The sequence below is a fragment of the Pongo abelii genome, chromosome 23 (assembly GCF_028885655.2).
Source record: "Pongo abelii isolate AG06213 chromosome 23, NHGRI_mPonAbe1-v2.0_pri, whole genome shotgun sequence".
Classification (NCBI taxonomy): Eukaryota; Metazoa; Chordata; class Mammalia; order Primates; family Hominidae; genus Pongo; species Pongo abelii.
This window is the reverse complement of record NC_085929.1, coordinates 35,986,729-36,012,906: the sequence shown is the minus strand read 5'-3', so window position 1 is coordinate 36,012,906 and position 26,178 is coordinate 35,986,729. Positions and strand designations below refer to the sequence as shown.

At 49.8% G+C, this 26,178-nt stretch overlaps 1 protein-coding gene across 1 annotated transcript in view; it reads left to right on the top strand.

Annotated features, from left to right (window-relative positions):
* Nucleotides 1–352: 352 nt before the first annotated feature.
* NIPSNAP1 (nipsnap homolog 1) overlaps nucleotides 353–26,178 on the top strand; it is a 28,111-nt gene continuing 2,285 nt past the window's right edge. The window contains exons 1-9 of the mRNA XM_024239690.2: nucleotides 353–548; nucleotides 12,404–12,531; nucleotides 12,729–12,774; nucleotides 13,637–13,731; nucleotides 21,396–21,466; nucleotides 21,612–21,752; nucleotides 22,056–22,087; nucleotides 22,429–22,523; nucleotides 24,323–24,406. Of these exons, the coding sequence (XP_024095458.1) occupies nucleotides 451–548; nucleotides 12,404–12,531; nucleotides 12,729–12,774; nucleotides 13,637–13,731; nucleotides 21,396–21,466; nucleotides 21,612–21,752; nucleotides 22,056–22,087; nucleotides 22,429–22,523; nucleotides 24,323–24,406 (790 nt within the window). The 5' untranslated portion in view covers nucleotides 353–450. The remainder of the gene's footprint in view (nucleotides 549–12,403; nucleotides 12,532–12,728; nucleotides 12,775–13,636; nucleotides 13,732–21,395; nucleotides 21,467–21,611; nucleotides 21,753–22,055; nucleotides 22,088–22,428; nucleotides 22,524–24,322; nucleotides 24,407–26,178) is intronic.

The window sequence follows — 26,178 nt, the reverse complement described above, 5'->3', positions numbered from 1 at the left end:
TCTACTAAAAATACAAAAAATTAGCTGGGCGTGGTGGCAGACGCCTGTAGTTCTACCTACTCGGGAGGCTGAGGCAGGAGAATGGCGTGAACCCAGGAGGCGGAGCTTGCAGTGGGCCGAGATCGCGCCACTGCACTCCAGCCTGGGCGACAGAGCGAGACTCCGTCTCAAAAAGAACCCTTGGTATTATTGTTCCACGCTCCCATTTTACCGAGGTGGATCCTGAGGCCCAGAGTGGGCAAAGGGCTTGCCAAGGTTGCAGAGCGCGCAGAGGATTAGAACCCTGACTTCTGTCCAGCACCTGCGGAGTTGGAGACTCCCACGGGCAACGCCCACCTGACAGGGTGAGTGGAGGGGGCGGGCGAGCCGGAGGGGTGGAGTTTATTCGCGCCCCGCCTCCGCCACCCGGGCTTGGGGGCGGGGCCTTCTCGCAACCATCGCGGCTCCAACATGGCTCCGCGGCTGTGCAGCATCTCTGTGGCGGCGCGGCGGCTGCTGGGGGGCCCGGGGCCCCGCGCTGGGGACGTTGCGGCTGCAGCTGCGGCGCGGTGAGAGCCCGGCCAGGCAGGGATAGACGCGCGCGGGGTGGCGTGCAGGCGCGGGGGCCAGGGACTGGGTCGGGGGGGAGGGGCTGAGACTCCTGCTTGGAATCTGGGGGTTAGAGGCAGGGCAGGATCAAGGCCTAGGGAGGGGTCTGGGCAAGGAATGGGGGAGGTGAGAAAGGGATGGGTAGGGTCTTTGTCCTGGTTGGGCCCGGGCTGTGATGGGGACCTGATGAAAGATGGTGAGAAGGGCAGGTACTGGGCCCTGGAGAGTGGGAGAGGGCAGAAGACAAGAGGAGTGGCCCCAGGCGTAGCTTGTGATTTAACACCCACTGGGGGCTTCTGGTAGTCAGCTTCTCCGTCGGGAAGTTCTGTGGGAAAGATGATGGCAGGGGAGCAGTAGGGGATCCCCAGGGACCATGGCTGCACAGACCCTTTGTTCCTCCACCTCGAACTGTACAGGTGGGGAAACGGACCTGAGAGGGAATGGGAGTTGTCCAAGGTCACCCTCCCTGCTGTGCCGTGGCAGCACCAGATATGGGACCCAGGTCTGCCAATGCGCCATGCACTTTGCACCCAACTGGTGGCCTCCTGGGAGTGGGAGTCTGGCTGGGCCATGTGCTCTCAGCCTGGGCTTTTGTTTGGGCCTTGCTCTGGGCTGAGCTAGGGCTTGGCCTCCCTGACTGGCCCTGGGCAGCCCCTCGCTCCTTGGTCCCCACAGCCCTGTGCTTCCCCCATCTCTGCATATATCACCCTGCACAGTTATGACTTGCTGCTTGTCTGTCTCTCTCACTAGACCATGATCTCATTTTTCTCTGTTTCCCCAGCCTGCCACCCTCAGAGGGCTCAGGACTGTGTATGGTCAAGGAATATTTACCAAAGAAGTGAGGCCACCTGTTCCCCCTCCCCCAACCTGTGAAAAGGAAGCAAGCATACCTCCTGCCCGGCAGCCCAGGAATGAAGCTGCAAAGTTCTGATAGCGCCTGCCATGAGATGTTACAGCACAGAGCAGTGGGGCTTTTGGACAGAGGAGTGGCATAAGCCCCGCACCTAGACTGCCCAATAATTAGGGAGAAAGCTGACACTGTGGGAAGAGCCTAGAGTTTGCCTGGCACTGACAGATCTAACTCAGACTTTGTAGGTGGGGTGACCTCAGGACTCTTTAAGCCTCGGGTTCCTCATCTGTAAAATGGGAGTAATCAGGATGTATCTCATAGGGTTGTTGAGGATTAAAGATGCTGTGGTTGGTCGGGTATGGTGGCTCATGCCTGTAATCCCAGTACTTTGGGAGGCCGAGGTGGGCGGATCACTTGAGGTCAGCAGTTCAAGACCAGCCTGGCAACATGGCGAGATCCTGTCTCTAGAAAAAGTACAAAAACGGCTGGGCGCGGTGGCTTACGTCTGTAATCCCAGCACTTTGGGAGGCCGAGGCAGTGGATCACGAGGTCAGGAGATGGAGACCATCCTGGCTAACACGGTGAAACCCTGTCTGTACTAAAAATAGAAAAAATTAGCTGGGCGCGGTGGCAGGCGCCTGTAGTCCCAGCTACTCAGGAGGCTGAGGCAGGAGAATGGCGTGAACCTGGGAGGCGGAGCTTGCAGTGAGCCGAGATCGTGTCACTGCACTCCAGCATGGGCGACAAGAGCGAGACTCTGTCTCAAAAAAAGAAAAAAAAGTACAAAAATTTCACCATGTTGGTGAACCCGTGTCTCTACTAAAAATACAAACAATTAGCTGGGTGTGATGGCTCACACCTGTAATCCCAGCTACTAGGAAGCTGAGGCAGGAGAATCAATTGAACCCGGGAGACAGAGGTTGCAGTGAGCTGAGATCATGCTACTGCACTCCAGCCTGGGTGACAGAGCGAGACTCCATCCAAAAAAAAAAGATTCCGTGGTTGTGAAGTATCTAGCACTTAATGAACATGCAGCAAGTGTTGCTCCTTAACCCCTAGCCTATGTTTCAAGCAATTTCTGCATGTGACCCACATAATGTTGAGGCTCAAAGGGCTCTGGGAAGATCATCTTTTATGAGCCCTTTGTTTTCCAGATGAAAATATCAAGATTGGGGAAGGGACAGAATGGATTGGTGGTAAAACCATTTGTGTGGCAAACACCCAGAGGCCATAAAAGGAGCATGGGTCTTAGAGTCAGCCTGCTGCCCCCCACTTACTCAGTAACCCTGGATGAGTTGCTGAACCTCCGTCAGCCTCAGTTTCCTTTTCTGTAAAGTGGGGATGTTGGTGTTTTCGGCAGGATTGCTGTGAAGACACTTGAATTAATATTTATCGAGTCCCTCAAGGACTGTCTTGCAGTTACTTATGCCTTAATTCCACATTGGATACCTGAGAACACTCTGTCCTGCTGCCCCTCAGGTTGCCCCATATCTCTCTGGAGTCACTAGTAGGGCCAGCAGCAGCCCTTCTGGCCTGTGAGGTTTGGGGCAATGAGGCTGCTGGGGTGGGGATGGCGTGTGGGCTTTGAAATCAGATGGACCTGGGCCAGGCACCATGGTTCACGCTTGTAATCCCAACACTTTGGTAGGCCAAGGTGGGAGGATCGCTTGAACCCAGGAGTTTGAGACCAGCCTGGGCAACATGGCAAGATCCTGTCTCTATAAAAAATACAAAAATTTGGCCAGGCACACTGGGTCATGCCTGTAATCCCAGCACTTTAGGAGGCTGAGGCGGGTGGATCACCTGAGGCCAGAAGTTCAAGACCAGCCTGGCCAACATGGTGAAACCCCATCTCTACTAAAAACACAAAAATTAGCCAGGCCAGGCCTGGTGGCTCCCATCTGTAATCCTAGCACTTTGGGAGGCCCAGGCAGGCAGATCACGAGGTCAGGTGTTCAAGACCAGCCTGGCCAACATGGTGAAACCCCGTCTTTATTAAAAATACAAAAATTAGCTGGGTGTGGTGGTGTGCACCTGTAATCCCAGCTACTCTGGAGACTGAGGCAGGAGAATCGCTTAAACCAGGGAGATGGAGGTTGCAGTGAGCTGAGATCGTACCAGTGCACTCCAGCCTGGGTGACAGAGCAAGACTCTGTCTCAAAAAAAAAAAAAAAAAATTAGGCGTGGTGGCGTGTGCCTGTATTCCCAGCTATTCTGGAGGCTGAGGCAGGAGAATCGCTTGAACTGGGGAGCTAGAGGTTGCAGTGAGCCAAGATCACGCCATTGCACTCCAGCCTGGGCGACGGAGGGAGACTCCGTATCAAAAAAAAAAAAACACGCCGGGTGCGTTGGCTCACACCTGTAATCCCAGCACTTTGGGAGGCCGAGGCGGACAGATCACTTGAGGTCAGGAGTTCGAGACCAGCCTGGCCAACGTGGTGAAACCCTGTCTCTACTAAAAATACAAAAATTAGCCGGGTGTGGTGGCAGATGCCTGTAATCCCAGCTACTAGGGAGACTGAGACAGGAGAATCACTTGAACCCGGGGGGTGGAGGTTGCAGTGAGCTGAGATCGTACCATTGCACTCCAGCCTGGGGAACAAGAGCGAGACTTCGTCTCAAGAGAAAAAAAAAAATTAGCCAGGCATGGTGACACATGTCTATAGTCCCAGCTACTCTGAAGGCTGAGGCAGGAGAATCCCTTGAACCTGGGAGGTGGAAGTTACAGTGAGCCGAGATCGTGCCATTGCACTCCAGCCTGGGCAACAGAGTAAGACTCTATCTCAAACAACAACAAAAATTAGCCAGGCATGGTGGTGCGTACCTGTGGTCTCAGCTACTTGGGAGGCTGAAGTGGGAGGATCATTTGAGTCTGGGAGGTAGAGGATGCAGTGAGCCATGATTGTGTCACTGCACTCCAGCTTGGGTGACAGAGTGAGACCCTGTCTCGAAAAAAGAAAGATGAAGCTGAGCTAAGATCAAAACCTGGGTTTGTCCAGAGCTTGTGCTCGTAAGCACTAGTTCTGCTGTTGGTGTTAAGGATGGAAAGGACCCCCAATCCCTGAGTGAAATCACTTTGGGTCAAGGTCTACCTTTTTTTTTTTTTTTTTTTTTTTTTTTGAGACGGAGTCTCACTCTGTCACCCAGGCTGGAGTGCAGTGGCACGATCTCGGCTCACTGCAACCTCTGCCCTCTGAGTTCAAGCGATTCTCCTGCCTCAGCCTCCCAAGTAGCTGGGATTACAGGCACCTGCCACCGCACCCAGCTAATTTTTTGTATTTTTAGTAGAGACGGGGTTTCACCATCTTGGCCAGGCTAGTCTTGAACTCCTGACCTCGTGATCCACCCGCCTCGGCTTCCCAAAGTGCTGGGATTACAGGTGTGAGCCACCACGCCCAGCCTAAGGTCCACCATTTCTTTCCTTTCATACTTTCCAGCTTTCATCATTTTCATGCAAGAATGTCTTAGCTCCTTCATTCATTTCTCAAACTTGGACTGCGTTCTCACCATGTACCCAGCACTGCTCCAAGCATAGGGGATACAGCAGGGATACAACAGAACAGACAAGGATTCTGCCCCGCTAGGGCTGCTTCCAGTTTAGAGACTTACAATAAACAAAGCACATAATAAGCCAAAAAGTATAGTTTTTTTTTTGTTTTTAATTTTTAGTAGAGATGAGGTCTTGCTATGTTTCGCAGGCTGGTCTCAAACTCCTGGGTTCGGTGGGGCATGGTGGATCACGCCTGTAATCCCATCACTTTGGGAGGCCAAGGCAGGCGGATCACTTGAGGTCGGGAGTTCGAGACCAGCCTGACCAACATGGTGAAACTCCGTCTCTACTAAAACATACAAAAATTAGCCGGGTATGGTAGCATGCACTTGTAGTCCCAGCTACTCGGGAGGCTGAGGCAAGAGAATCGCTTGAACCCAGGAGGTGGAGGTTGCAGTGAGCTGAGATTGCGCCACTGCACTCCAGCCTGGGCAGCAGAGTGAAACTCCATCTCAAAAAAATACAAAAAAAAAAAAAAAAAAAAAAAAGGCCAAGCATGGTGGCTCATGCCTGTAATCCCAGCACTTTGGGAGGCTGAGGCAGGAGGATCACCTGAGGTCAGGAGTTCGAGACCAGCCTGGCTAACATGATGAAAACCCGTCTCTACTAAAAATAAAAAATTAGCCGGATGTGGTGGCACATGCCTGTAGTCCCAGCTACTTGAGAGGCTGAGGCTGGAGAATTGCTTGAACCTGGGAGGCGGAGGTTGCAGTGAGCCCAGATCACGCCACTACACTCCAGCCTGGACGACAGACTGAGACTCCATCTCAAACAAAACAAAAAAAAACAACTCCTGGGTTCAAGCAATCCTTCCTTCCTGCGTCAGCCTCCCAAAGTGCTGGGATTACAGGCATGAGCCACTGGGCTCATTCTAGTGTAGCGTTTTAGAACATGCTCTGGAACAAGATGGAGAGCAGGATGAGAGGGCTTGGGGAGGTCAAGGGTAGGAGAACATTGTAATTTCACTGAGAAAGTGACATTTGTACTCTTGCAAATGTACCCTCGGGGATGCTGGCTTGGAGTTCAAACCCTCCTCTGAGAGCTTTGACAAGCTCCTTCTTGGATTTTACCTGTAGAAAACAGCTTTAGGGATGGGCTCCACCACCCTGCCCATTTGACAGATGGGGAAACTGAAGCCCACAGGCAGGAAGGATTAGAGTAGTGGGAAGAGACGGGAGCCCATCAGAGCTCCTGAAGTTTCCAGCGTTCCAGCCCCTAATCTCTCTCTTCAGGGCTGGCTACTTGACTGATACTTATCTTGGTCAGTGCTGATGTTAATAAATTACTCAGTCTAGTCCTTTCTAGAGCAAAGGTCCTGGTTGATAAATAGTAGGAGCTGCTCTCCTCACTGCCCATCTCCCTCCAGGGGAAGCAGCCCCTCTACATTAAAACCAAAGGTCAGGTCCCTCAGTGCCCAACCTGAGGTGGGGGTTGGCTTTCAAGGAAAGAGCGCTGGGTTGGTTCTTAACTCTGCCCTCTGATTTTCTGTGCGGCCTTGGGCAAGTCCCTTAAACTCTCTGGGCTTCTTTCCATTTTATCCTCTCGAGAATGGGAATACTAATAGTACCAATACTATAAGATCATTGCATAGAGTCAGTGAGATCCTGCAACTGAAAAGTACATCACGGATCCCTGGCTTAAAGCCTCCCTTATTCTGGTCCAAAAACTTCACAGACTGCACTACCCATCTAATGATAATTGTCTTTTTTTTTTGAGACAAAGTTTCGCTCTTGTAGCCCAGGCTGGAGTGCAATGGCACGATCTCGGCTCACTGCAACCTCTGCCTCCCAGGTTCAAGTGATTCTCCTGCCTCAGCCTCCTGAGTAGCTGGGATTACAGGATTGCGCCACCATGCCCAGCTAATTTTTGTATTTTTAGTAGAGACGGGGTTTCACCATGTTGGCCAGGCTAGCCTCGAACTCCTGACCTCAGGCAATCCACCCGCCTCGGCCTCTCAAAGTGCTGGGATTACAGGCGTGAGCCACCGCGCCTGGCCGATAATTGTCTCTTTGCTAATGAAGCAGATGCGTGTACAATGACCGAGAGAGTCCATGAATTCAGAAATGCTTAACACACTTTTTAAAATCTTTATAAAAAATTACAATGAATAAAGAAAAATTTAGCCATCTCTTATTCCTCTTTCCCAGGTAAGCAGTATTAACAGTTTGGGACAAGTAATTTCTTTTTTTTTTTTTTGTGAAGATGGAGTCTCACTCTGTCACCCAGGCTGGCGTGCAGTGGCATGATCTTGGCTCACTGCAGCCTCCGCTTCCTGGATTCAAGCAGTTCTGCCTCAGTCTCTCGAGTAGCTGGGACTGCAGGCACACATCACCACTCCTGGCTAATATTTTGTATCTTTTTTTTAGTGGAAATGGGTTTTTGCCATGTTGCCCAGGCTAGTCTTGAACTCCTGAGCTCCAGCAACCCGCCCGCCTCAGCCTCCCAAAATGGTAGGATTACAGGCATAAGTCACCATGCCCAGCCTTTTTTCTTTTTTTTTTTTTTTTGAGACAGGGTCTGCTCTGTTGCCCAGGCTGGAGTGCAGTGGCCCGATCTCAGCTCGCTGCAACCTCCATCTCCTGGGTTCAAGCGATCTACCCACCTCAGCCTTCTGAGTAGCTGGGACTACAGGCGCACTCGACACTCGACCACACCCGGCTAATTTTTTTTTGAGAAAGAGTTTCACTCTTGTTGCCCAGGCTGGAGTGTAGTGGCCTGATCTCGGCTCACTGCAACCTCTGCCTTCTGGGTTCAAGCAATCTTCCCACCTCAGCCTCCTGAGTAGCTGGGACTACAGGCACACTCGACCATACCTGGCTAATTTTTTTTTTTTTTTTTTTGAGACAGAGTTTCACTCTTGTTGCCCAGGCTGGAGTGCAATGGCCTGATCTCGGCTCACTACAACCTCCACCTCCTGAGTTCAAGCGATTCTCCTGCCCCAGCTTCCCAATTAGCTGGGATTACAGGCATGCGCCACCACACCCGGCTAATTTTGTATTTTTAGTGGAGATGGGGTTTTTCCATGTTGGTCAGGCTGGTCTCGAACTCCCGACCTCAGGTGATCCATCCGCCTCGGCCTCCCAAAGTGTTGGGATTACAGGCGTGAGCCATCGTACCCAGCAATTTTTTTTTTTATACTTTAAGTTTTAGGGTACATGTGCACAATGTGCAGGTTAGTTACATATGTATACATGTGCCATGCTGGTGTGCTGCACCTATTAACTCGCCATTTAGCATTAGGTATATCTCCTAATGCTATCCCTCCCCCATCCCCCCACCCCACAACAGTCCCCAGAGTGTGATGTTCCCCTTCCTGTGTCCATGTGTTCTCATTTTTCAATTCCCATCTATGAGTGAGAACATGCGGTGTTTGGTTTTTTGTCCTTGCGATAGTTTACTGAGAATGATGATTTCCACTTTCATCCATGTCCCTACAAAGGACGTGAACTCATCATTTTTTATGGCTGCATAGTATTCCATGGTGTATATGTGCCACATTTTCTTAATCCAGTCTATCATTGTTGGACATTTGGGTTGGTTCCAAGTCTTTGCTATTGTGAATAGTGCCGCAATAAACATACGTGTGCATGTGTCTTTATAGCAGCATGATTTATAGTCCTTTGGGTATATACCCAGTAATGGGATGGCTGGGTCAAATGGTATTTCTAGTTCTAGATCCCTGAGGAATCGCCACACTGACTTCCACAATGGTTGAACTAGTTTACAGTCCCACCAACAGTGTAAAAGTGTTCCTATTTCTCCACATCCTCTCCAGCACCTGTTGTTTCCTGACTTTTTAATGATTGCCATTCTAACTGGTGTGAGATGGTATCTCATTGTGGTTTTGATTTGCATTTCTCTGATGGCCAGTGATGATGAGCATTTTTTCATGTGTCTTTTGACTGCATAAATGTCTTCTTTTGAGAAGTGTCTGTTCATATCCTTCTCCCACTTTTTGATGGGGTTGTTTGTTTTTTTCTTGTAAATTTGTTTGAGTTCATTGTAGATTCTGGATATTAGCCCTTTGTCAGATGAGTAGGTTGCGAAAATTTTCTCCCATTTTGTAGGTTGTCTGTTCACTCTGATGGTAGTTTCTTTTGCTGTGCAGAAGCTCTTTAGTTTAATTAGATCCCATTTGTCAATTTTGGCTTTTGTTGCCATTGCTTTTGGTGTTTTAGACATGAAGTCCTTGCCCATGCCTATGTCCTGAATGGTAATGCCTAGGTTTTCTTCTAGGGTTTTTATGGTTTTAGGTCTAATGTTTAAGTCTTTAATCCATCTTGAATTAAGGTGTAAGGAAGGGATCCAGTTTCAGCTTTCTACATACGGCTAGCCAGTTTTCCCAGCACCATTTATTAAATAGGGAATCCTTTCCCCATTCGTACCCAGCAATTTTTTTATTTATTGTACCCAGCAATTTTTTTATTTATTGCAGAGACAGGGCTTCAGACTCCTGAGCTCAAGCGATCCACCTGCCTCGGCCTCCCAAAGTGCTGGAATTATAGGCGTGAGCCGCCATGCCTGGCCCATTTCTCATGTTTATGCTTATACAAACATATCACCACTTTGGCCAGGCACGGTGGCTCATGTTTGTAATCCTAGCACTTTGGGAGGCCGAGGCAGGTGGATCATGAGGTCGAGAGATCGAGACCAACCTGGCCAACATAGTGAAACCCCGTCTCTACTAAAAATACAAAAATTAGCTTGGCGTGATGGCATACGTCTGTAGTCCCAGCTACTTGGGAGGCTGAGGCAAGAGAATCACTTGAACCCGGGAGGTGGAGGTTGCAGTGAGTGGAGATCGTACCACTTTACTCCAGCCTGGCGACAGAGCGAGACTCCATCTCAAATACAAACAAATGAACAAAACAAAACAAACATATCACCACTTTAAGATTATTTTAAAAAAAATTTTTTTTTTTTTTTTTTTTTTTTTGAGACATGGTCTCTGTCACCCAGGCTGGAGTGCAGTGGCCTGATCATAGCTCATTGTAGCCTTGATTTCCTGGGCTTCATGCGATCCTCCTAAGTCTCTCAAGTGGCTGAGACTACAGGCATGTGTCATCACACCCGGCTAATTATTGTATTATTTTATTTTATTTTATTTTTTTGAGATAGAGTCTCGCTCTGTTGCCTAAGCTGGAATACAGTGGCAAGATCTTGGCTCACTGCAGCCTCAACCTCCCAGGCTCAAGTGATCCTACCACCTCAGCCTTTCAAGTAGTGGGACTACAGGCACATACCGTCATGCCCAGCTAATTTTATTTTTTGTAGAGGCATGGTCTCACAAGTTTCCCCAGGCTTGTCTCATGGCCTCAAGCAATCCTCCTGCCTCAGCCTCCCAAAGTGCTGAGATTACAAGCATAAACCAGTCATATTTATTATTTTTTTTGTAGAGATGGAGTCTCATTTTGTTGCCCAGGCTGATCTGGAACTCCTGGGCTCAAGTGATCCTCTGACTTCAGCCTCCCAAAGTACTGGGATTACAGGCATTTAGCCATCTTGCCGAGCTGATTTTATCCATCCCAATGGCTGCTCCATATTTTGGAAAAAAGTGAGTGATTTTTTATTTGCAAGACATTTGTCCTTTTTTTTTTTTTTTTTTTTTTTTTCTGGAGATGGATTCTTGCTCTGTTGCCCAGGTGGGAGTGTGATGGTACGACCTCGGCTCACTGCAACCTCTGCCTCCTGAGTTCAAGCGGTTCTCCTGCCTCATGCTCCTGAGTAGCTGGGATTACAGGTGCACACCACCACGCCTGGCTAATTTTTGTATTTTTAGTAGAGATGGGGTTTCGCCATGTTGGGCAGGCTGGTCTCGAACTCCTGACCTCAGGTGATCTGCCTGCCTTGGCCTCCCAAAGTGCTGGGATTGCAGGCGTGAGCCATCGCACCCAGCCTAAGACATTTGTCTGACCACATAAAAGTCTTAAAAAGGGATAGGGCAGCTGGGTATTTGTATTGTAAAAATACAAAAATTACCTGGATGTGGTGGTGCGCACCTGTAATCTCAGCTACTCAGGAGGCTGAGGCAGGAAAATTGCTTGAAATTGCTTTAACCCGGGAGGCCGAGGTTGCAGTGAGCCGAGATTGCACCACTGCACTCCAGCCTGGGCAACAAGAGCGAGACTCTGTCTCAAAAAAAAAAAAAAAAAAAAAAAGAAAAGAAAGAAAGGATAGGGCTTCCTGTGACCTCACTTGGAAAAAACAAAAGAGAAAAAAGAAAAAAGGGATAAGGCTTGCTGCCACTCAGGGATCCCTCTTGCCAGGCTCCCTGGCTAGGAATTGTCTCCATCGGGAGACTTCCTTTTCAGGCCTGGCTGCAAGCTGCACCAAGGCTGTGGAGCAAGAAGATTGGTAGTCTCAAAATAAGCACCCCTGCCTCCTGCTGGGAACTTGGGTATGTGTTTAGGATGGGAGTGCAGTTCTGGTCCAGTAGGAGCTGGCAGCAGACCCTCCACTGCCCTTAACCACAGTGCTCATGGGCAAAGCACATAATCATATTCATTGATCATTCATTCATTCATTCATTCTCACAGTATCCTATGGAGATGGGCAGGGCAGGTGTTGGCTGGATGAGTGAATGCATCTTGCTTTGCAATGCCTTTTACTCCTTCTATCTGCCACTATCTGCCAAACCAGTCCTGGGGACTGACCAGCTCATCTCCTCCTCTGTAGAGAGTCTGCCCAGGTTGCCAGAAGCAGAGTTAAGGCTAGTTCACCTGGGCTCTTTCAGAGACCCCTCCTATAATTGTGTCCCAAGGCCCATTTCTTCTAGTGGACTATGAGCTCCTCAAGGACAAAGCTTATTTGTATTTGGCTTTCCGTGTGTGGGGTCAGAGTGGGGACATGGGCCAAGTGCACTGTGAGAGTGCTGGGGAGGATGGTGAGAGCAGTCTTCTTGTTAGAGGGGACAGAACTTGTACAGAAAGCACAGAGTAGCAGAGCCTGGTGTGTTCAGGGAAGAGCACACCTGGAGAGTGAGGTATACAGGTGAGGGGGCAGGAGGAGAGGCTGACAAGTTAGGTTGGATTGTCAAGGGCTTTGGGCATGATGCAAGGTGGATTTGGGGTTGATCCTCTTGGTGAGAGGCTGGAGTTATATGACCCAAGTAGAGGACCTCTTGGAAGGGGGATGAAGTGGAGGCAGGGAGGCTAGAGAGAGAAGTGGGAGGTGGGGCTGCCTCTCCTGGCCTCCTGAGGCTCTGCAAAGCTTCAAGAAGCCAACTGGGCAGCTGGAATATCTGTAGAAAGGAGCTGGCTCCAATAGCATTTCAAGTCTGGAGCTGCCACAGGACTCCGTGGCCCTGTTCCCAGAAATGTGGGTCACTGGTCTAGGGGAGCAGGACATCCAAGCAGATAGAATTGCTGGGGCTCCCCCCACCTCTGCACGTCCCCCTCAACTCCTCTGTCCTGCAGTTTCTATTCCAAGGACAATGAAGGCAGCTGGTTCCGCTCCCTCTTTGTTCACAAGGTGGATCCCCGGAAGGATGCCCACTCCACCCTGCTGTCCAAGAAGGAAACCAGCAACCTCTATAAGATCCAGTGTGAGTGGCTGCTGAGCTGACCAATTGCTGTCCTTTCAGGGGCTCTGGGGGCCTGTGAGGCTCCAGGAAGGAGATGGGAGGGTCTGGAATGTCCTCAGTTGTCCTGGGACCCCTGGCCTTGATGGGCTCCTCTAACCCCAAGTTCTTCCCTGTGTACACACCCTACCTCACTTCTTGTTCTCTGTCCTCTGTTGCAGTTCACAATGTAAAGCCTGAATACCTGGACGCCTACAACAGCCTCACGTGAGCATCCTGCATCCATACATCCCAGCCCCTCCTTGGGTGGGGAACATACTTTCAGCAAATTTGCAGAACATCCTCTACCCTGTTCTTTTTTGTAGAAATCCAGGAGATGTAGATTTCTTTTATTTCTGCCTTTTTCTTCCTTTCTTTTTTTTTTTTTTTTTGAGATGGAGTTTCGCTCTCGTTGCCCAGGCTGGAGTGCAATGGCACGATCTCAGCTCACTGCAACCTCTGCCTCCCAGGTACAAGCGATTCTCCTGTCTCAGCCTCCCAAGTAACTCGGATTACAGGCATGCGCCGCTAAGCGTGGCTAATTTTTTTGTATTTAGTAGAGACAGAGTTTCACCATGTTAGTCCTGCTGGTCGCGAACTCCTGACCTCAGGTGATCCACCTGCCTCGGCCTCCGAGTGCTGGGATTACAGGCATGTGCCACCGCGTTTGGCCCCATTTTTCTTTCTTTCTTTTTTTTTTTTTTTTTAAAGAGATGGTCTCCAGGAGGCGGAGGTTCCAGTGAGCCGAGATTGCGCCATTGCACTCCAGCCTGGGCAACAAGAGCAAAACTCTGTCTCACACACAAAAAAGAGAGATGGGATCTCACTTTGCTGCCCAGGCTGGTCTCAAACTACTGGGCTCAAGCAATCCTCCTGCCTCAGCCTCCCAGTACAGGTGTGAGCCACTGTCCCCAGCCAGGATGTAAATTTCAGTGTCAGAAGTCCTGAGGGCCTCTTGCCTAGCTTCTGCATTTTAGAGATGGAGAGTCTGAGGCCCAGCCCCAGGGTCTGTTTGAACTGAGTTTGAACCCTTATCTCAGAGGCCCTGGTGGCTATGTGAACCCTGTCCCTCTCTGCGCACCCCCCACAGGGAGGCTGTGCTGCCCAAGCTTCACCTGGATGAGGACTACCCATGCTCACTCGTGGGCAACTGGAACACGTGGTATGGGGAGCAGGACCAGGCAGGTAAGGCGCTCACCTCCCTAGTGCCATTGCCACCGCGCAGCCCTGGCCTCCAGCACCTTTCACACCTGGCCGTTCTCCACTCCCTCTCCACAACAGCACCTGGTGGGGCTCTTACTAAAACCTCATCACCTCACTCCCCTGCTCAAATACCTGTCCTGGCTCCCCTGTGCCCTCAAGGTGACCCGTGAAGCCTGTGAGTCCTTCCCGGCCACGCCCCCAGCCTCATGGCACCAAATCCTCCATGCCTCACTGTGCTGTCCCACCCAGGACTCAGTTCCTCAGATTGACAGTTTCACTCTTTAGTTCCAGACTACTGCTCATTCTCTTTCTTCTGCCTTAAGCATTATTTCTTGTTTGCCTGCTTTACCTGGATCACTGTCTTTTATTCTTTTTTTTTCTGAGACTGAGTTTCCCTCTTGTTGCCCCAGGCTGGAGTGCAGTGGTGCAATCTCGGCTCACTGCAACCTCCGCCTCCCCACTTTAAGCAATTCTCTTGTTTCAGCCTCCTGAGTAGCTGGGATTACAGGCATGTGCCACCACACCTAGCTAATTTTGTATTTTTAGTAGAGATGGCGTTTCACCATGTTGGTCAGGCCGGTCTTGAACTCCTGACCTCAGGTGATCCACCTGCCTCAGCCTCCCAAAGTGCTGGGATTACAGGCGTGAGCCACCGCACCCGGCCTTTTTTTTTCTTTTTTTTTTGAGACAGGGTCTCGCTCTGTCACCCAGGCTGGCAGGTAGTGGCACAGTCTTGGCTGACTGCAACCTCCACCTCCTGGGTTGAAGAGATTCTCCTGCCTTAGCTTCCCGAGTAGCTGGGATTACTGGCCTGCGCCACCATGCCTGGCTAATTTTGTATTTTTAGTAGGGATGGGGTTTCACATGTTGGTCAGGCTGGTCTCGAACTTCTGACCTCAGGTGATCCACCCACCTCAGCCTCCCAAAAGTGCTGGGATTACAGGCGTGAGCCATCGCACCCAGGCTTTTTTTTTTTTTTCTTTTTTTTTTTTAAGACAGGGTCTCGCTCTGTCACCCAGGCTGGCAGGTAGTGGCACAGTCTTGGCTGACTGCAACCTCCACCTCCTGGGTTGAAGAGATTCTCCTGCCTCAACTTCCCGAGTAGCTAGGATTACTGGCCTGTGCCACCACACCTGGCTAATTTTGTATTTTTAGTAGAGATGGGGTTTCACATGTTGGTCAGGCTGGTCTCGAACTTCTGACCTCAGGTGATCCACCCGCCTCGGCCTCCCAAAGTGCTGGGATTACAGGCGTGAGCCACCACTCCTGGCCTTTTTTTTTTTGAGACAGGGTCTTGCTCTGTCACACAGGCTGGAGTGCAGTGGCATAATCTTGGCTCACTCAAGTCTCAATTTTCCAGGCTCAAGCAATACTCCCACCTCAGCTTCCTCAGCAGCTGGGACTATAGGTGCGCTCCACCATGCTTGGCTAATTTTTGTGTTTTTTGGTAGAGACGGGGTTTCTCCATGTTGCCCAGGCTGGTGTCGAATTCCTGAACTCAAATGATCCTGCCTCCTCGGCCTCCCAAAGTGCTAGGATTGCAAACATGAGCCACCATGCCTGGCCTTTCATTTTTATTCATTTTAAAATTTTCATTTATTTATTTATTTTTGAAACCAGGTCTTGTTGCCCAGTGGGGAGTGCAGTGGTGTGATCACAGCTCACACAGCCTTAACCTCCTGAGCTCAAGCAATCCTCCTACCTCAGCCTCCTGAGTGGCTGGGACCACAGGTGCATGCCACAATGCCCAACTAATTTATTTTAAATTTTTTGTAGAGAAGGGATCTCCCTATGTTACCCAGGCTGGTCTCAAACTCCCGGGCTCAAGCGATCTTTCCACCTTGGCCTCCCAAAGTGCTGGGAGTACAGGCATGAGCCACAGTGCCTGGACTATTCACTTTTTTATTTTGGCATAGATGTCACCTCCTCCTGGAAGGCTGCCGAGATTTCCTCCACCTGGGCTGGGTCAGGCACCTTCCCTAGCTCTCTAGGCCTCAGTAATTACCTCCTCATGCCCTGATCATGTACCCCTATAGCTGCCTGTTTAGTTGTCTGTCTCCATATATGGGTGAATACCCAATATGCAGCACATATTTGTGGAATAAATAGGAGTTCTTCTTGTCTGAGCTGCTGTCTTACAGTCCCAGGGGCACCCGTAGCATGCCCCATCCCAGCCTAATAGACACATCAAAGTTGGCACCAGCGATAAGAACCCACACATGAATTTGGCTGACTCACAGCATCTCACTCAAAGGGACCTCAAATTCAGACCCACACTGTCCAAAATGATAGCCACTAACCACATGTAGTTTATTTATTTATTTATTTATTTATTTATTTGAGATGGAGCCTCGCTCTGTACTGTCGCCCAGGCTGGGGTACAGTGGTGCAATCTTGGCTCACTGCAGCCTCTGCCTCCTGGGTTCAAGTGATTCTCCTGCCTCAGCTTCCTGAGTAGCTGAGGTTACAGGCGTGTGCCACTGCACTCAGCTAATTTTTGTATTTTTAGTAGAGACGGAGGTTTCACCATGTTGGTCAGGCTGGTCTCGAACTCCTGACCTCATGATCCTCCCGCCTCAGCCTCTCAAAGTGTTGGGATTATAGGCATCAGCCACTGCGCCTGGCATATTTATTTATTTTTTTGAGACAGCGTCTCACTCTGGTTGCCCAGGCTGGACTGCAGTGGTGCGATCACAGCTCACTGCACCGCGATCACAGCTCACTGCACCCTTGACCTCCCGGGTTCAGATGATTCTCTCACCTCAGCCTCCCGAGTAGCTGGAACTACAGGTGTGCGCCACCACAGTCAGCTAATTTTTTGTATTTTTAGTAGAGACAGGGTTTTGCTATGTTGCCCAGGCTGGTCTTGAACTCCTGGACTCAAGCAATCCATCAGCCTTAGCCTCCTGGACTACTGAGATTACAGGTGTGAGCCACTGCACCCTGTCCTCACATGTAGCTATTGAAATTTATATTAGTTAAAATTACATAAAATTTAAAGTTCAAGCTGTGTGCCAAGGTGCTCACCTGTAGTCCTAGCTACTTGGGAGGCTGAGTTGGGAGGATTGCTTGAGCCCAGGAGTTCGAGGCCGTGATTCAATACCATCACACCTATGAATAGCCACTGCACTCCAGCCTGGGAAACACAGTGAGACCCTGCCTCTAAAAAAAAATTCAGGACTGAGTATGGTGGTTTATGCTTATAATCCCAGCAGATTAGGAGGCTGAGGTGGGAGGAACACTTGAGGCCAGGAGTTTGAAACCAGCCTGGGCAACATAGCGAGACTTTGCTTCTATAAAAAAAATACACATTAAAAAAAAAGATTTAAAAAAAGAAAAAATTCAGTTTCTTAGTCATACTAGCTACATTTCAAATGCTCACTCATACACACATAGAGCTCATGCGGAAAGTACTTTTGGACAGTACTGGTTTAGACTGTCTGCATAGCACAGCCATAACAGATGGTCCTCTAAACTTCCCTTGAACACTCCCAGCCATGAAGAGCTCACTTGTAAGCCAACCTATTTCATCCTTTGACAGCCCTGATAATCGTGTATCTTTGAAAATAATCTGTGACCTGCAGATAGATAGGTGTATCTCCTTAATCAATTATTTGGTTTCCGTAACAGACATTAACATATTATTTATGTTTTATTTTTATTATTTCCATTTAGAAACAGGATCTCGCTATATTGCCCAGGCCGGACTTGAACTTCTGGGCTCGGGCAATCCTCCTGAGTAGCTGAGACTACAGGCGTGTGCCATCGTGCCTGGCTAGACACTGATATGTGGCTAAGGGAATAAGAGAAAAGCAAATTGCCTTCAGTTTCAGCCACTACAGCTTTCCCATTTTAAGCTTGACTTGATCAGCTTCAGCAGTATTCCTTGAATTCTCTTAAGCATTTGCTAGTTGTGAAATGAACTTTGAGGGATGGGATCCTGACTTTTTCTTTTTTTTCTTTTTTGAGACCGAGTCTCACTCTGTTGCCCAGGCTGGAGTGCAGTGGCGTGATCTCAGCTCACTGCAACCTCCGCCTCCCGGATTCAAGCAAGTTCTCGTGCCTCAGCCTCTCGAGTAGCTGGGACTACAGGCATGAACCACCATGCTGGCTAATTTTTGTATTTTTAGTAGAGATGGGGTTTCACCATTTTGGCCAGGCTAGTCTCGAACTCCTGACCACAGTTGATCCACCTGCCTTGGCCTCCCAAAGTGCTGGGATTACAGGCATGAGCCACTGCCCCGGCCTTTTTTTTATTATTATTGTTTATTTTTCTGTTTGGGACAGGGTCTCGCTCTGTCACCCAGTTTGGAGTGCAGTGGCATGATCATAGCTCACTGCAACCTTGAACTCCTAGGCTCAGGCAATCCTCTCACCTCAACTTCTCAAGTAGTTGGGACCACAGACATGCACCATCATGCCTGGGCTAGTTGTTTTGTTTTTTTGTTTGTTTTGTAGAGAGGAGGTCTTGCTGTGTTGCCCAGGCTGATCTCAAACTCCTGAGTTCAAGTGCTCCTCTCCTGCCTCAACCTCCCAGAGTGTTGGGATTACAGGCCTGAGTCACTGCGCCTGGCTGATCCTGACTTTTTAAAGCATACCCTACATTTTTTGTATCTTGAAGTTCAGTCCCTCACATAGAGTCAGCTGAATCATGTTGAGCTGTACCCTGGGAGTAGGGTTCAGGAATCTACATTTTAATAAACTTGTAAGAACCATTGATCCATCTCCTGTAGGGAGCACCATAATTGTTAGACAATTCCTTCTTCTTGGCTGGGCGCGGTGGCTCATGCCTGTATCGCAGCACTTTGGGAGGCTGAGGCAGGTGCATCACCTGAGGTCAGGAGTTCAAGACCAGCCTGGCTAACATGGTGAAACCCCATCTCTACTAAAAATACAAAAATTAGCTGGGCGTGGTGGCACGCGCCTGTAATCCCATCTACTTGGGAGGCACAGGCAGGACAGTCTCTTAAACCCAGGAGGTGGAGGTTGCAGTGAGCTGAGATCGCGCCACCGCACTCCAGCCTGGGTGACAGAGAAAAATAAAGAAAATTCCTTCCTCTTGCCAATGATGCTGTCCTTGTAACTTTTCTCCATTAATTCGTTTTCCACAGGTCATTCCTGGTTTTGGTAGATATCCATCCATACAGTACTTTTGCCATTTCCTTTGGGAAAGAGGCCTTTAAACCATAGGGTCAGGCCATTTTGCAGATGGGAAAATCAAGGCACAGATGGAGTCAAAAAACAGGTGAAGGTCAGGCTGGGGATGGGGATGGGAAGTTACAGAGTCTGAAGTTCTAGACTGCTGGCAGCCAGCCACCCTTAGCTCTAGCTTGCCTGTGTGGTCCCCTGGGGACCTTCCTCCGCTGATGGGCCCAGCCATGCTCCCAGGATGACAAAACTGTTTCCTTTCTTCTACTCCACAATTAATTAGGTTTCTTTGTTACTGGGAATTAGATTAGTTTCCTGGGGCGGCCAGCATACCACAAACTGGGTGGCTTAAAATAACAGAGGTTTATCCTGTCACAGTTCTGGAGGCCGGAAGTCACAAATCAAGGTGTTGACAGGGCTGTTCTTCCTCCTAAGGCCTTAGGGGAGAACCCTTCCTTGCCTCTTCCAGTTTCCAAGGATTGCTGGAAACTCTTAGTGTTCCTTGGCTTGTAGACTTGTCATTCTAATCTCTGCCTCCCTCGTCACATGCTGTTCTCTCTGTGTGTCTCTGTCTTCACATAGTGTTCTCCTGTGTCCAGATCTCCCACTTCTGATAAGGACACCAGTCACTGGACTCAGGGCTCACCCAGTATAATCTCATCTTAGGTCGATTATACCTACAGAGACCTATTTCCAAATAAGGTCACATTCTGAGGTTCTGGGTGGGCATAAATTTTGAGGGGAGATTGTTCAACTCAGTGCAGATAATATGATTTTTATTTATTTTTATTTTTATTTATTTATTTATTTGAGACAGAGTCTTGCTCTTTTGCCCAGGCTGGAGTGCAGTGGTGTGATCTCGGCTCACCACAACCTGTGCATCCCAGGTTCAAGCGATTCTCTTGCCTCAGCCTCCTGAGTAGCTAGGATTACAGATGTGCGTCACCATGCCCAGCTAATTTTTGTTTTAGTAGAGACGGGTTTCGCCATGTTGGTGAGGCTGGTCTCGAATTTCTGACCTCAGGTGATCCACCCGCCTCGGCCTCCCAAAGTTGATTATTTATTTATTTATTTGAGATGGAATCTCACTCTGCCACCCAGGCTGGAGTACACTGGTGCAATCTTGACTCACTGTAACCTCTACCTCCTGGGTTTAAGCGATTCTCCTGCCTCAGCCTCTGGAGTAGCTGGGATTAGAGGCATGTGCCACCACACCCAGCTAATTTTTTTTTTTTTGAGACGGAGTCTTGCTCTGTCGTCCAAGCTGGAGTGCAGTGGCACGATCTCAGCTCACTGCAAGCTCTGCCTCCCGGGTTCATGCCATTCTCCTGTCTCAGCCTCTCAAGTAGCTGGGACTATAGGTGCCCACCACCACGCCTGGCTAATTTTTTGAATTTTTAGTAGAGACGGGGTTTCACTGTGTTAGCCAGGATGGTCTCGATCTCCTGACCTCGTGATCCGCCTTCCTCAGCCTCCCAAAGTGCTGGCATTACAGGCGTGAGCCACCGTGCCCGGCCCAGGATTTTTATAAATTCTAACAGTACAAAGAGTTTTCCATGCAAAGTAAGTTTCCCTCCTGCCCGAGGCCGCATAGGCCTCCATTCTGTGTCCCAGGGGCATCTACTATCAATCTCTTTTTTTTTTGAGATGGAGTTTTGTTCTTGTTGCCCAGGCTGGAGTGCAATGGCATGATCTTGGCTCACCGCCACCTCCGCCTCCCAGGTTCAAGTGATTCTTCTGCCTCAGCCTCCCAAGTAGCTGGGATTACAGGCATGTGCTACCACACCTGGCTAATTTTGTATTTTTAGTAGAGACGGGGTTTTTCTGTGTTGGTTAGGCTGGTCTCGAACTCCCGACCTTAGGTGATCCACCCGCCTCAGCCTCCCAAAATGCTGGGATTACAAGCATGAGCCACCTCGCCTGGTCTACTGTCAATCTCTTAAGTCGCCATTAAGAGGTGATGCATAAATCAGCATCTCTGGATGTCCTTGCCACCTCAACACATGAGGTAGCCTACCACACATGCTCTTCTGTTCCTTGGTTCCTTTTTTCAATTCACTGTCTTGGAATGTTCCATATCAGCCCATCAGTTCTCCCCTGTCCTTTTGTTCAGCTGCCCCTCCAAGGCCTGGTGGTCTTCCTTATGCATGCCCCTGCTTCCAGGGTACAGGACACATCTGATCTTCTTGCTGCTATTTAAGGAAGGTGGGGTGGGAGCATTATTCCCATTTTCAAGATGACAACATTGAGGCCTAGAGCAGTCCAAGGCTGCTAGGCAGAGCTGGAACTCAAATCCAGGTCTCCTAGACTTGTGTCTGGGGTCATCCCCTCCCCAGCATTGTCTTCCACCAAGGCAGAGGGAACTCAGTCTTGCTGCTACAGGGAACCAGGCCACCCGCCTCCCCCGTCCCCACCACATATACACTTAGCCAACCTTGGGGAGGTCATCTGCTGGGGGTCCCAGCAGCCCACTGACTTATACTTCTCACCCCCAACAGTGCACCTGTGGCGATTCTCAGGTGGCTACCCAGCCCTCATGGACTGCATGAACAAGCTCAAAAACAATAAGGTATGTTAGTGTCCACTCAGCACACCTCTCTGGATGTGGGAGGCAGCCCAGCCCTGCGCTGGGGACTCCTCTGCTACCCCTTGAGGCACACTGTCAGGATGGAGCGCACTTCCTGGTAGCCATGCCTTTACTGCCATGCCCACAGGAGTACCTGGAGTTCCGAAGGGAGCGGAGCCAGATGCTGCTGTCCAGGAGAAACCAGTTGCTCCTTGAGTTCAGCTTCTGGAATGAGCCACAGCCCAGAATGGGTCCCAACATCTACGAGCTGAGGACATACAAGCTCAAGGTTCCTCCCTCCGACGGACCCCCTCCTGCCCCCCAATTTCCCTGCTGCAATGCTGCTTTGCAGCTGCCCCAACACCTAGACTGGGGCTTCTGGCTTCTCCCTCCCTATGGGCTCAGAGCAGAGTTGTGTACACGTGTGTGCAAACATGCATGCCAGCTGTGTGTCAGGGCCTGCAAATGAGGCCAAATGGCCGCTGGAGCTTGGGAGGTGGGGAGACAGGGCAGTTTCCCTTCCTTGCCCGGCTGTGATGTTATGAATCTGAGGTGGGGGCTCATTCCCATCATCCCTTTGGTTCTCTTTCAGCCAGGAACCATGATCGAGTGGGGGAACAACTGGTAAGTGGCAGCATCAGGACTGGGGTTGGGGGGGCATACCCTGCTCACCTGCCCCACCAAGGCCCCTGGTGGGCCACCTTTTCCAGGGCCATATCACAGGGAAGTCAGTACCCTCTGCCCCTCACGGATCTGGGAGAAGGATCCAACCAGGAGGTGAGGATCTCCTAGAAGGTTGTGACCCCTCTGTTGGTAGAACACCCCGCCATCAGTCCTTTCTCTCAGCATCCCGGAGAATCGTGGGTTCCACCTAGGCCCCTCCTGTGAGGTGTGGCCAAGGAATCAGCCTCAGTACCCTCTGCACCAGCCCTGGCTTCTGCCCCATATTATTCTGCCTTCTCCAGGGCTCGGGCCATCAAGTACCGGCAGGAGAACCAGGAGGCAGTGGGCGGCTTCTTCTCACAGATAGGAGAGCTCTACGTGGTGCACCATCTCTGGGGTAGGTTGAGGACCTTCCAGGAGCCTTTTGTTCTCTTTCTCTGTCATCACTCTCTGTAGCCAATGGGGTTGTATTAGTGTCCTCATAGAACTTAATGTTCTAGCAGGAGACACTATCTTAGATGTAAAGTCACAAAAAGATCAATTTCAGATTATTACAAATAATATTTATAGAAAATAGGCAAGGAGTCTGGGCACGGTGGCTCAAGCGTGTAATCACAACACTTTGGGAGGCCGAGGCGGGCGGATCGCAAGGTCAAGAGATCGAGACCGTCCTGGCCAATATAGTGAAACCCCATCGCTACTAAAAATACAAAAATTAGCTGGGCGTGGTGGCGCATGCCTGTAGTCCCAGACACTCGGGAGGCTGAGGCAGGAGAATCACTTGAACCCGGGAGGTGGAGGTTGCAGTGAGCTGAGATCACGCCATTGCACTCCAGCCTGGCAACAGAACGAGACTCCGTCTCAAAAAAACAGAAAAAAAAAAAAAAAAGGCAGGGAGAGATGATGGTGAAAAACATAGGGGATCTACATTGGTCTAGGTAGACAAATAATGCCTCTCTGAGGGAGTAAAATGTAAGCTGAGGGGTAAAATGTAACCTGAGAGCTAAAGGATGAGAAGGAGCCAGCTGTGAATGGCTAGGCAAAAGCATTCCAAGTAGACAGAGCAGCACGTGCAAAGGCCCTGTGGTGGAGAAAGGCCTTAGGGGTTTTGAGGTGTGGCAAGGAGGCCAGTGTGGAGTGAGTAGGGAAGAATGTGGGGAGATGGAACAGGAGAGGGGGAATGAGTTGGGATTTATTGTAAATGCAATGAGAGACTATTTGTTTCAAACAGCAGTGACATGACCTGATTTTTGTTCTAGTATGATTTCTCTGGCTGCTGTCTGCTTTGTTAAGAGTGCTTGATAGGGGAGCAAGAGAGAAAGCAGGGCTTCAGGAGGCCATTACTCTAGTTCAGGCAGGAGGGGATGGGGCAGTGGGATGCTGAGAAGTCCACAGATTTGTTAGTCTAGAGGTGGAACCAACAGGACTTGTGGATGAATTGTCTGTGTGGGGCAAGAGAAGGAGAAGGGCATTCCAGAAGAGCTCCCAGGCTCGTGCTTAAGCTGCTGTGTGTCGTTTATTGAGTCTGGGAGGTCTAGGGAAGGAGCAAGTCAGTGGGGTCAGGAGCGTAATCTTGGCCCTTGGAATTGTTACTTTTTTTTTTTTTTTTTGAGACAGAGTCTCGCTTTGTCACCTAGGCTGGAGTGCAGTGGTGTGATCTCAGTTCACTGCAACCTCCGCCTCCCGAGTTCAAGTGATTCTCGTGCCTCATGCTCCTGAGTAGCTGGGATTACAGGCGTTCAGTACCATGCCCGACTAATTTTTGTATTTTTAGTACAGACAGAGTTTCCCTATGTTGGCCAGACTGGCTTCGAACTCCTGGCCTCAAGCAGTCCACCAGCCTCGGCCTCCCAAAGTGCTGGGATTATAGGCATGAGCCACCGCACCCAGTCGGAAGTGTTACATTAAAAATGTTGACACACCAAAGTAGAGATGTCAAGTAGGCAGTAGATGGATATAGGAGTCTGGAGCCCTTGGGAGTGTTTGCAACTAGAAATATAAATGTAGGCAATATTAACATATGTACTGATTGGATGTATTATTAAAGCAGACGGTGTTTGCTAACAGTCCGAGGGAGGCATCTAGGGAGGAGGAGACAGCAGTGCAGGGTTTGGGGGACAGTGGGAAGAGGGCCCTGTGCTGGGTAAGGGATCTGATCCTCTGTGCCTGAGGAATGAGCCTGTGCCTTTCTCACAGCCTATAAAGACCTGCAGTCTCGGGAGGAGACTCGAAATGCTGCCTGGAGGAAGAGAGGCTGGGATGAAAATGTCTACTATACAGGTGAGTGAAGCCTTTGGAGGTCTGCTGAGAACCCTGTCTGAGGATGGAATCCTCTCTGCAAGGAGATCTAGTCTTTCTTGATTACCTCCAGTGATGGGGAACTCACTTTTAAGACAATGAGTTAGTGGGTTTCTATCCCAGTGGCACACTCCATAGGATACCAGCAGGCCTAGGTGAGGACTCTAGGGGATGATAACATAGCCAGGGCCACGCCTCTGCCTAGGAGATGTGGATTAGCGAACGCCCATTGTGACCTTGGGCACCGTTCTTTACCTCGCTGAGGGTGTTCCCTCATCTGTAAGATAGTGATGGTGATAGTGCTTTTGTCAGAGGGCTGTAACGGAAGATTCTACAAACTATTTTATTATTTTATATTTTATTTTATTTTATTTATTTTTGAGACAGAGTCTCACTCTGTCACCCAGGCTGGAGTGCAGTGGCATGATCTGGGCTCACTGCAGCCTCCGCCTCCCAGGTTCAAGCCATTCTCCTGCCTCAGCCTCCCGAGTAGCTGGGATTACAGGTGTGTGCCACCATGTCCAGCTAATTTTGTATTTTTAGTAGAGACGGGGTTTTATCATGTTGGCCAAGCTGGTCTCGAACTCCTGACCTCAGTTGATCCGCCTGCCTCGGCCTCCCAAAATGCTGTGATTACAGGCATGAGCCACCACACCCGGCCCACAAACTCATTTATGAAAAGTGCTTTCTCCAGTGTCTGTCATAAAGGAAGCATGCAGGAAATGTTTTTGAATAAGGTTTTTGTTTTTGTAGAGATGCAGTCTTACTATGTCACCCAGGCTGGTCTCAAACTCCTGGGCTCAAGCAGTCCTCCCACCTCAGCCTTCCAAAGTGCTGGGATCATAGGCATGAGCTACTGTGCCCAGCCTTGAACAAGTTTTCTGCTCAAGGTGTTTGCCACTTTGCTAGAAACCCTGAAACCACCTAGAGTCAGTGGGTGTTAATTAAGCCCTCACTGTGTGCTGGGAACTGTGGTAGGTAGGTGGTTGAGGGGCACGTAAATGAACAAGAGCCTGTCCTTGCCATCGAGAAGCTTACAGTGATCACTTACCAAGTGGTATGAGGGAGAATGTGTCTGCTGAAGGAGTTAGCAGGAGCCTTGCTATTCAGTGTGGTCCCAGCTGGGTATGGTGGCTCACAACTGAAATCCTAGTACTTTGGGAGGCCAAGGCAAGAGGATCACTTGAGGTCAGTAGTTTAAGACCAGCCTGGGCAACATAGGGAGACCCCATCTCTACAAAACATTTTTTAAAAATTAGCAGGATGTGGTGGTTCCCACTTGTAGTCCCAGCTACTTGGAAGGCTGAGGTGGGAGGATCACTTGATCCGAGGAGTTTGAGGCTGCAGGGAGCCATGATTGTGCCATTGCACTCCAGCCTGGGCAACAGTGAGACCTTATCTCAAAAATAAAAAATAAAAATAATAAAAAACAGGACAAGCACAGTGGCTTACACCTGTAATCCCAGCACTACATGAGGTCGAGGTGTGTGGATCAATTGAGGCCAGGAGTTGGAGACCAGTCTGGGCAACATGGTGAAACCTCGTCTCTGCTAAAAATACAAAATTTAGCCAGGCGTGGTAACTCAAGACTGTAATCCCAGCTACTTAGGAGGCTGAGGCACAAGAATCACTTGAACCCAGGAGGCGGAGGTTGCATTGAGCCGAGAACCTGCCACTGCACTCCAGCCTGGAAGACGGAGTGAGACCCTGTCTCAAAAAAACAAAAAACAAAAAAAACAAAATCAAGGGTGGTC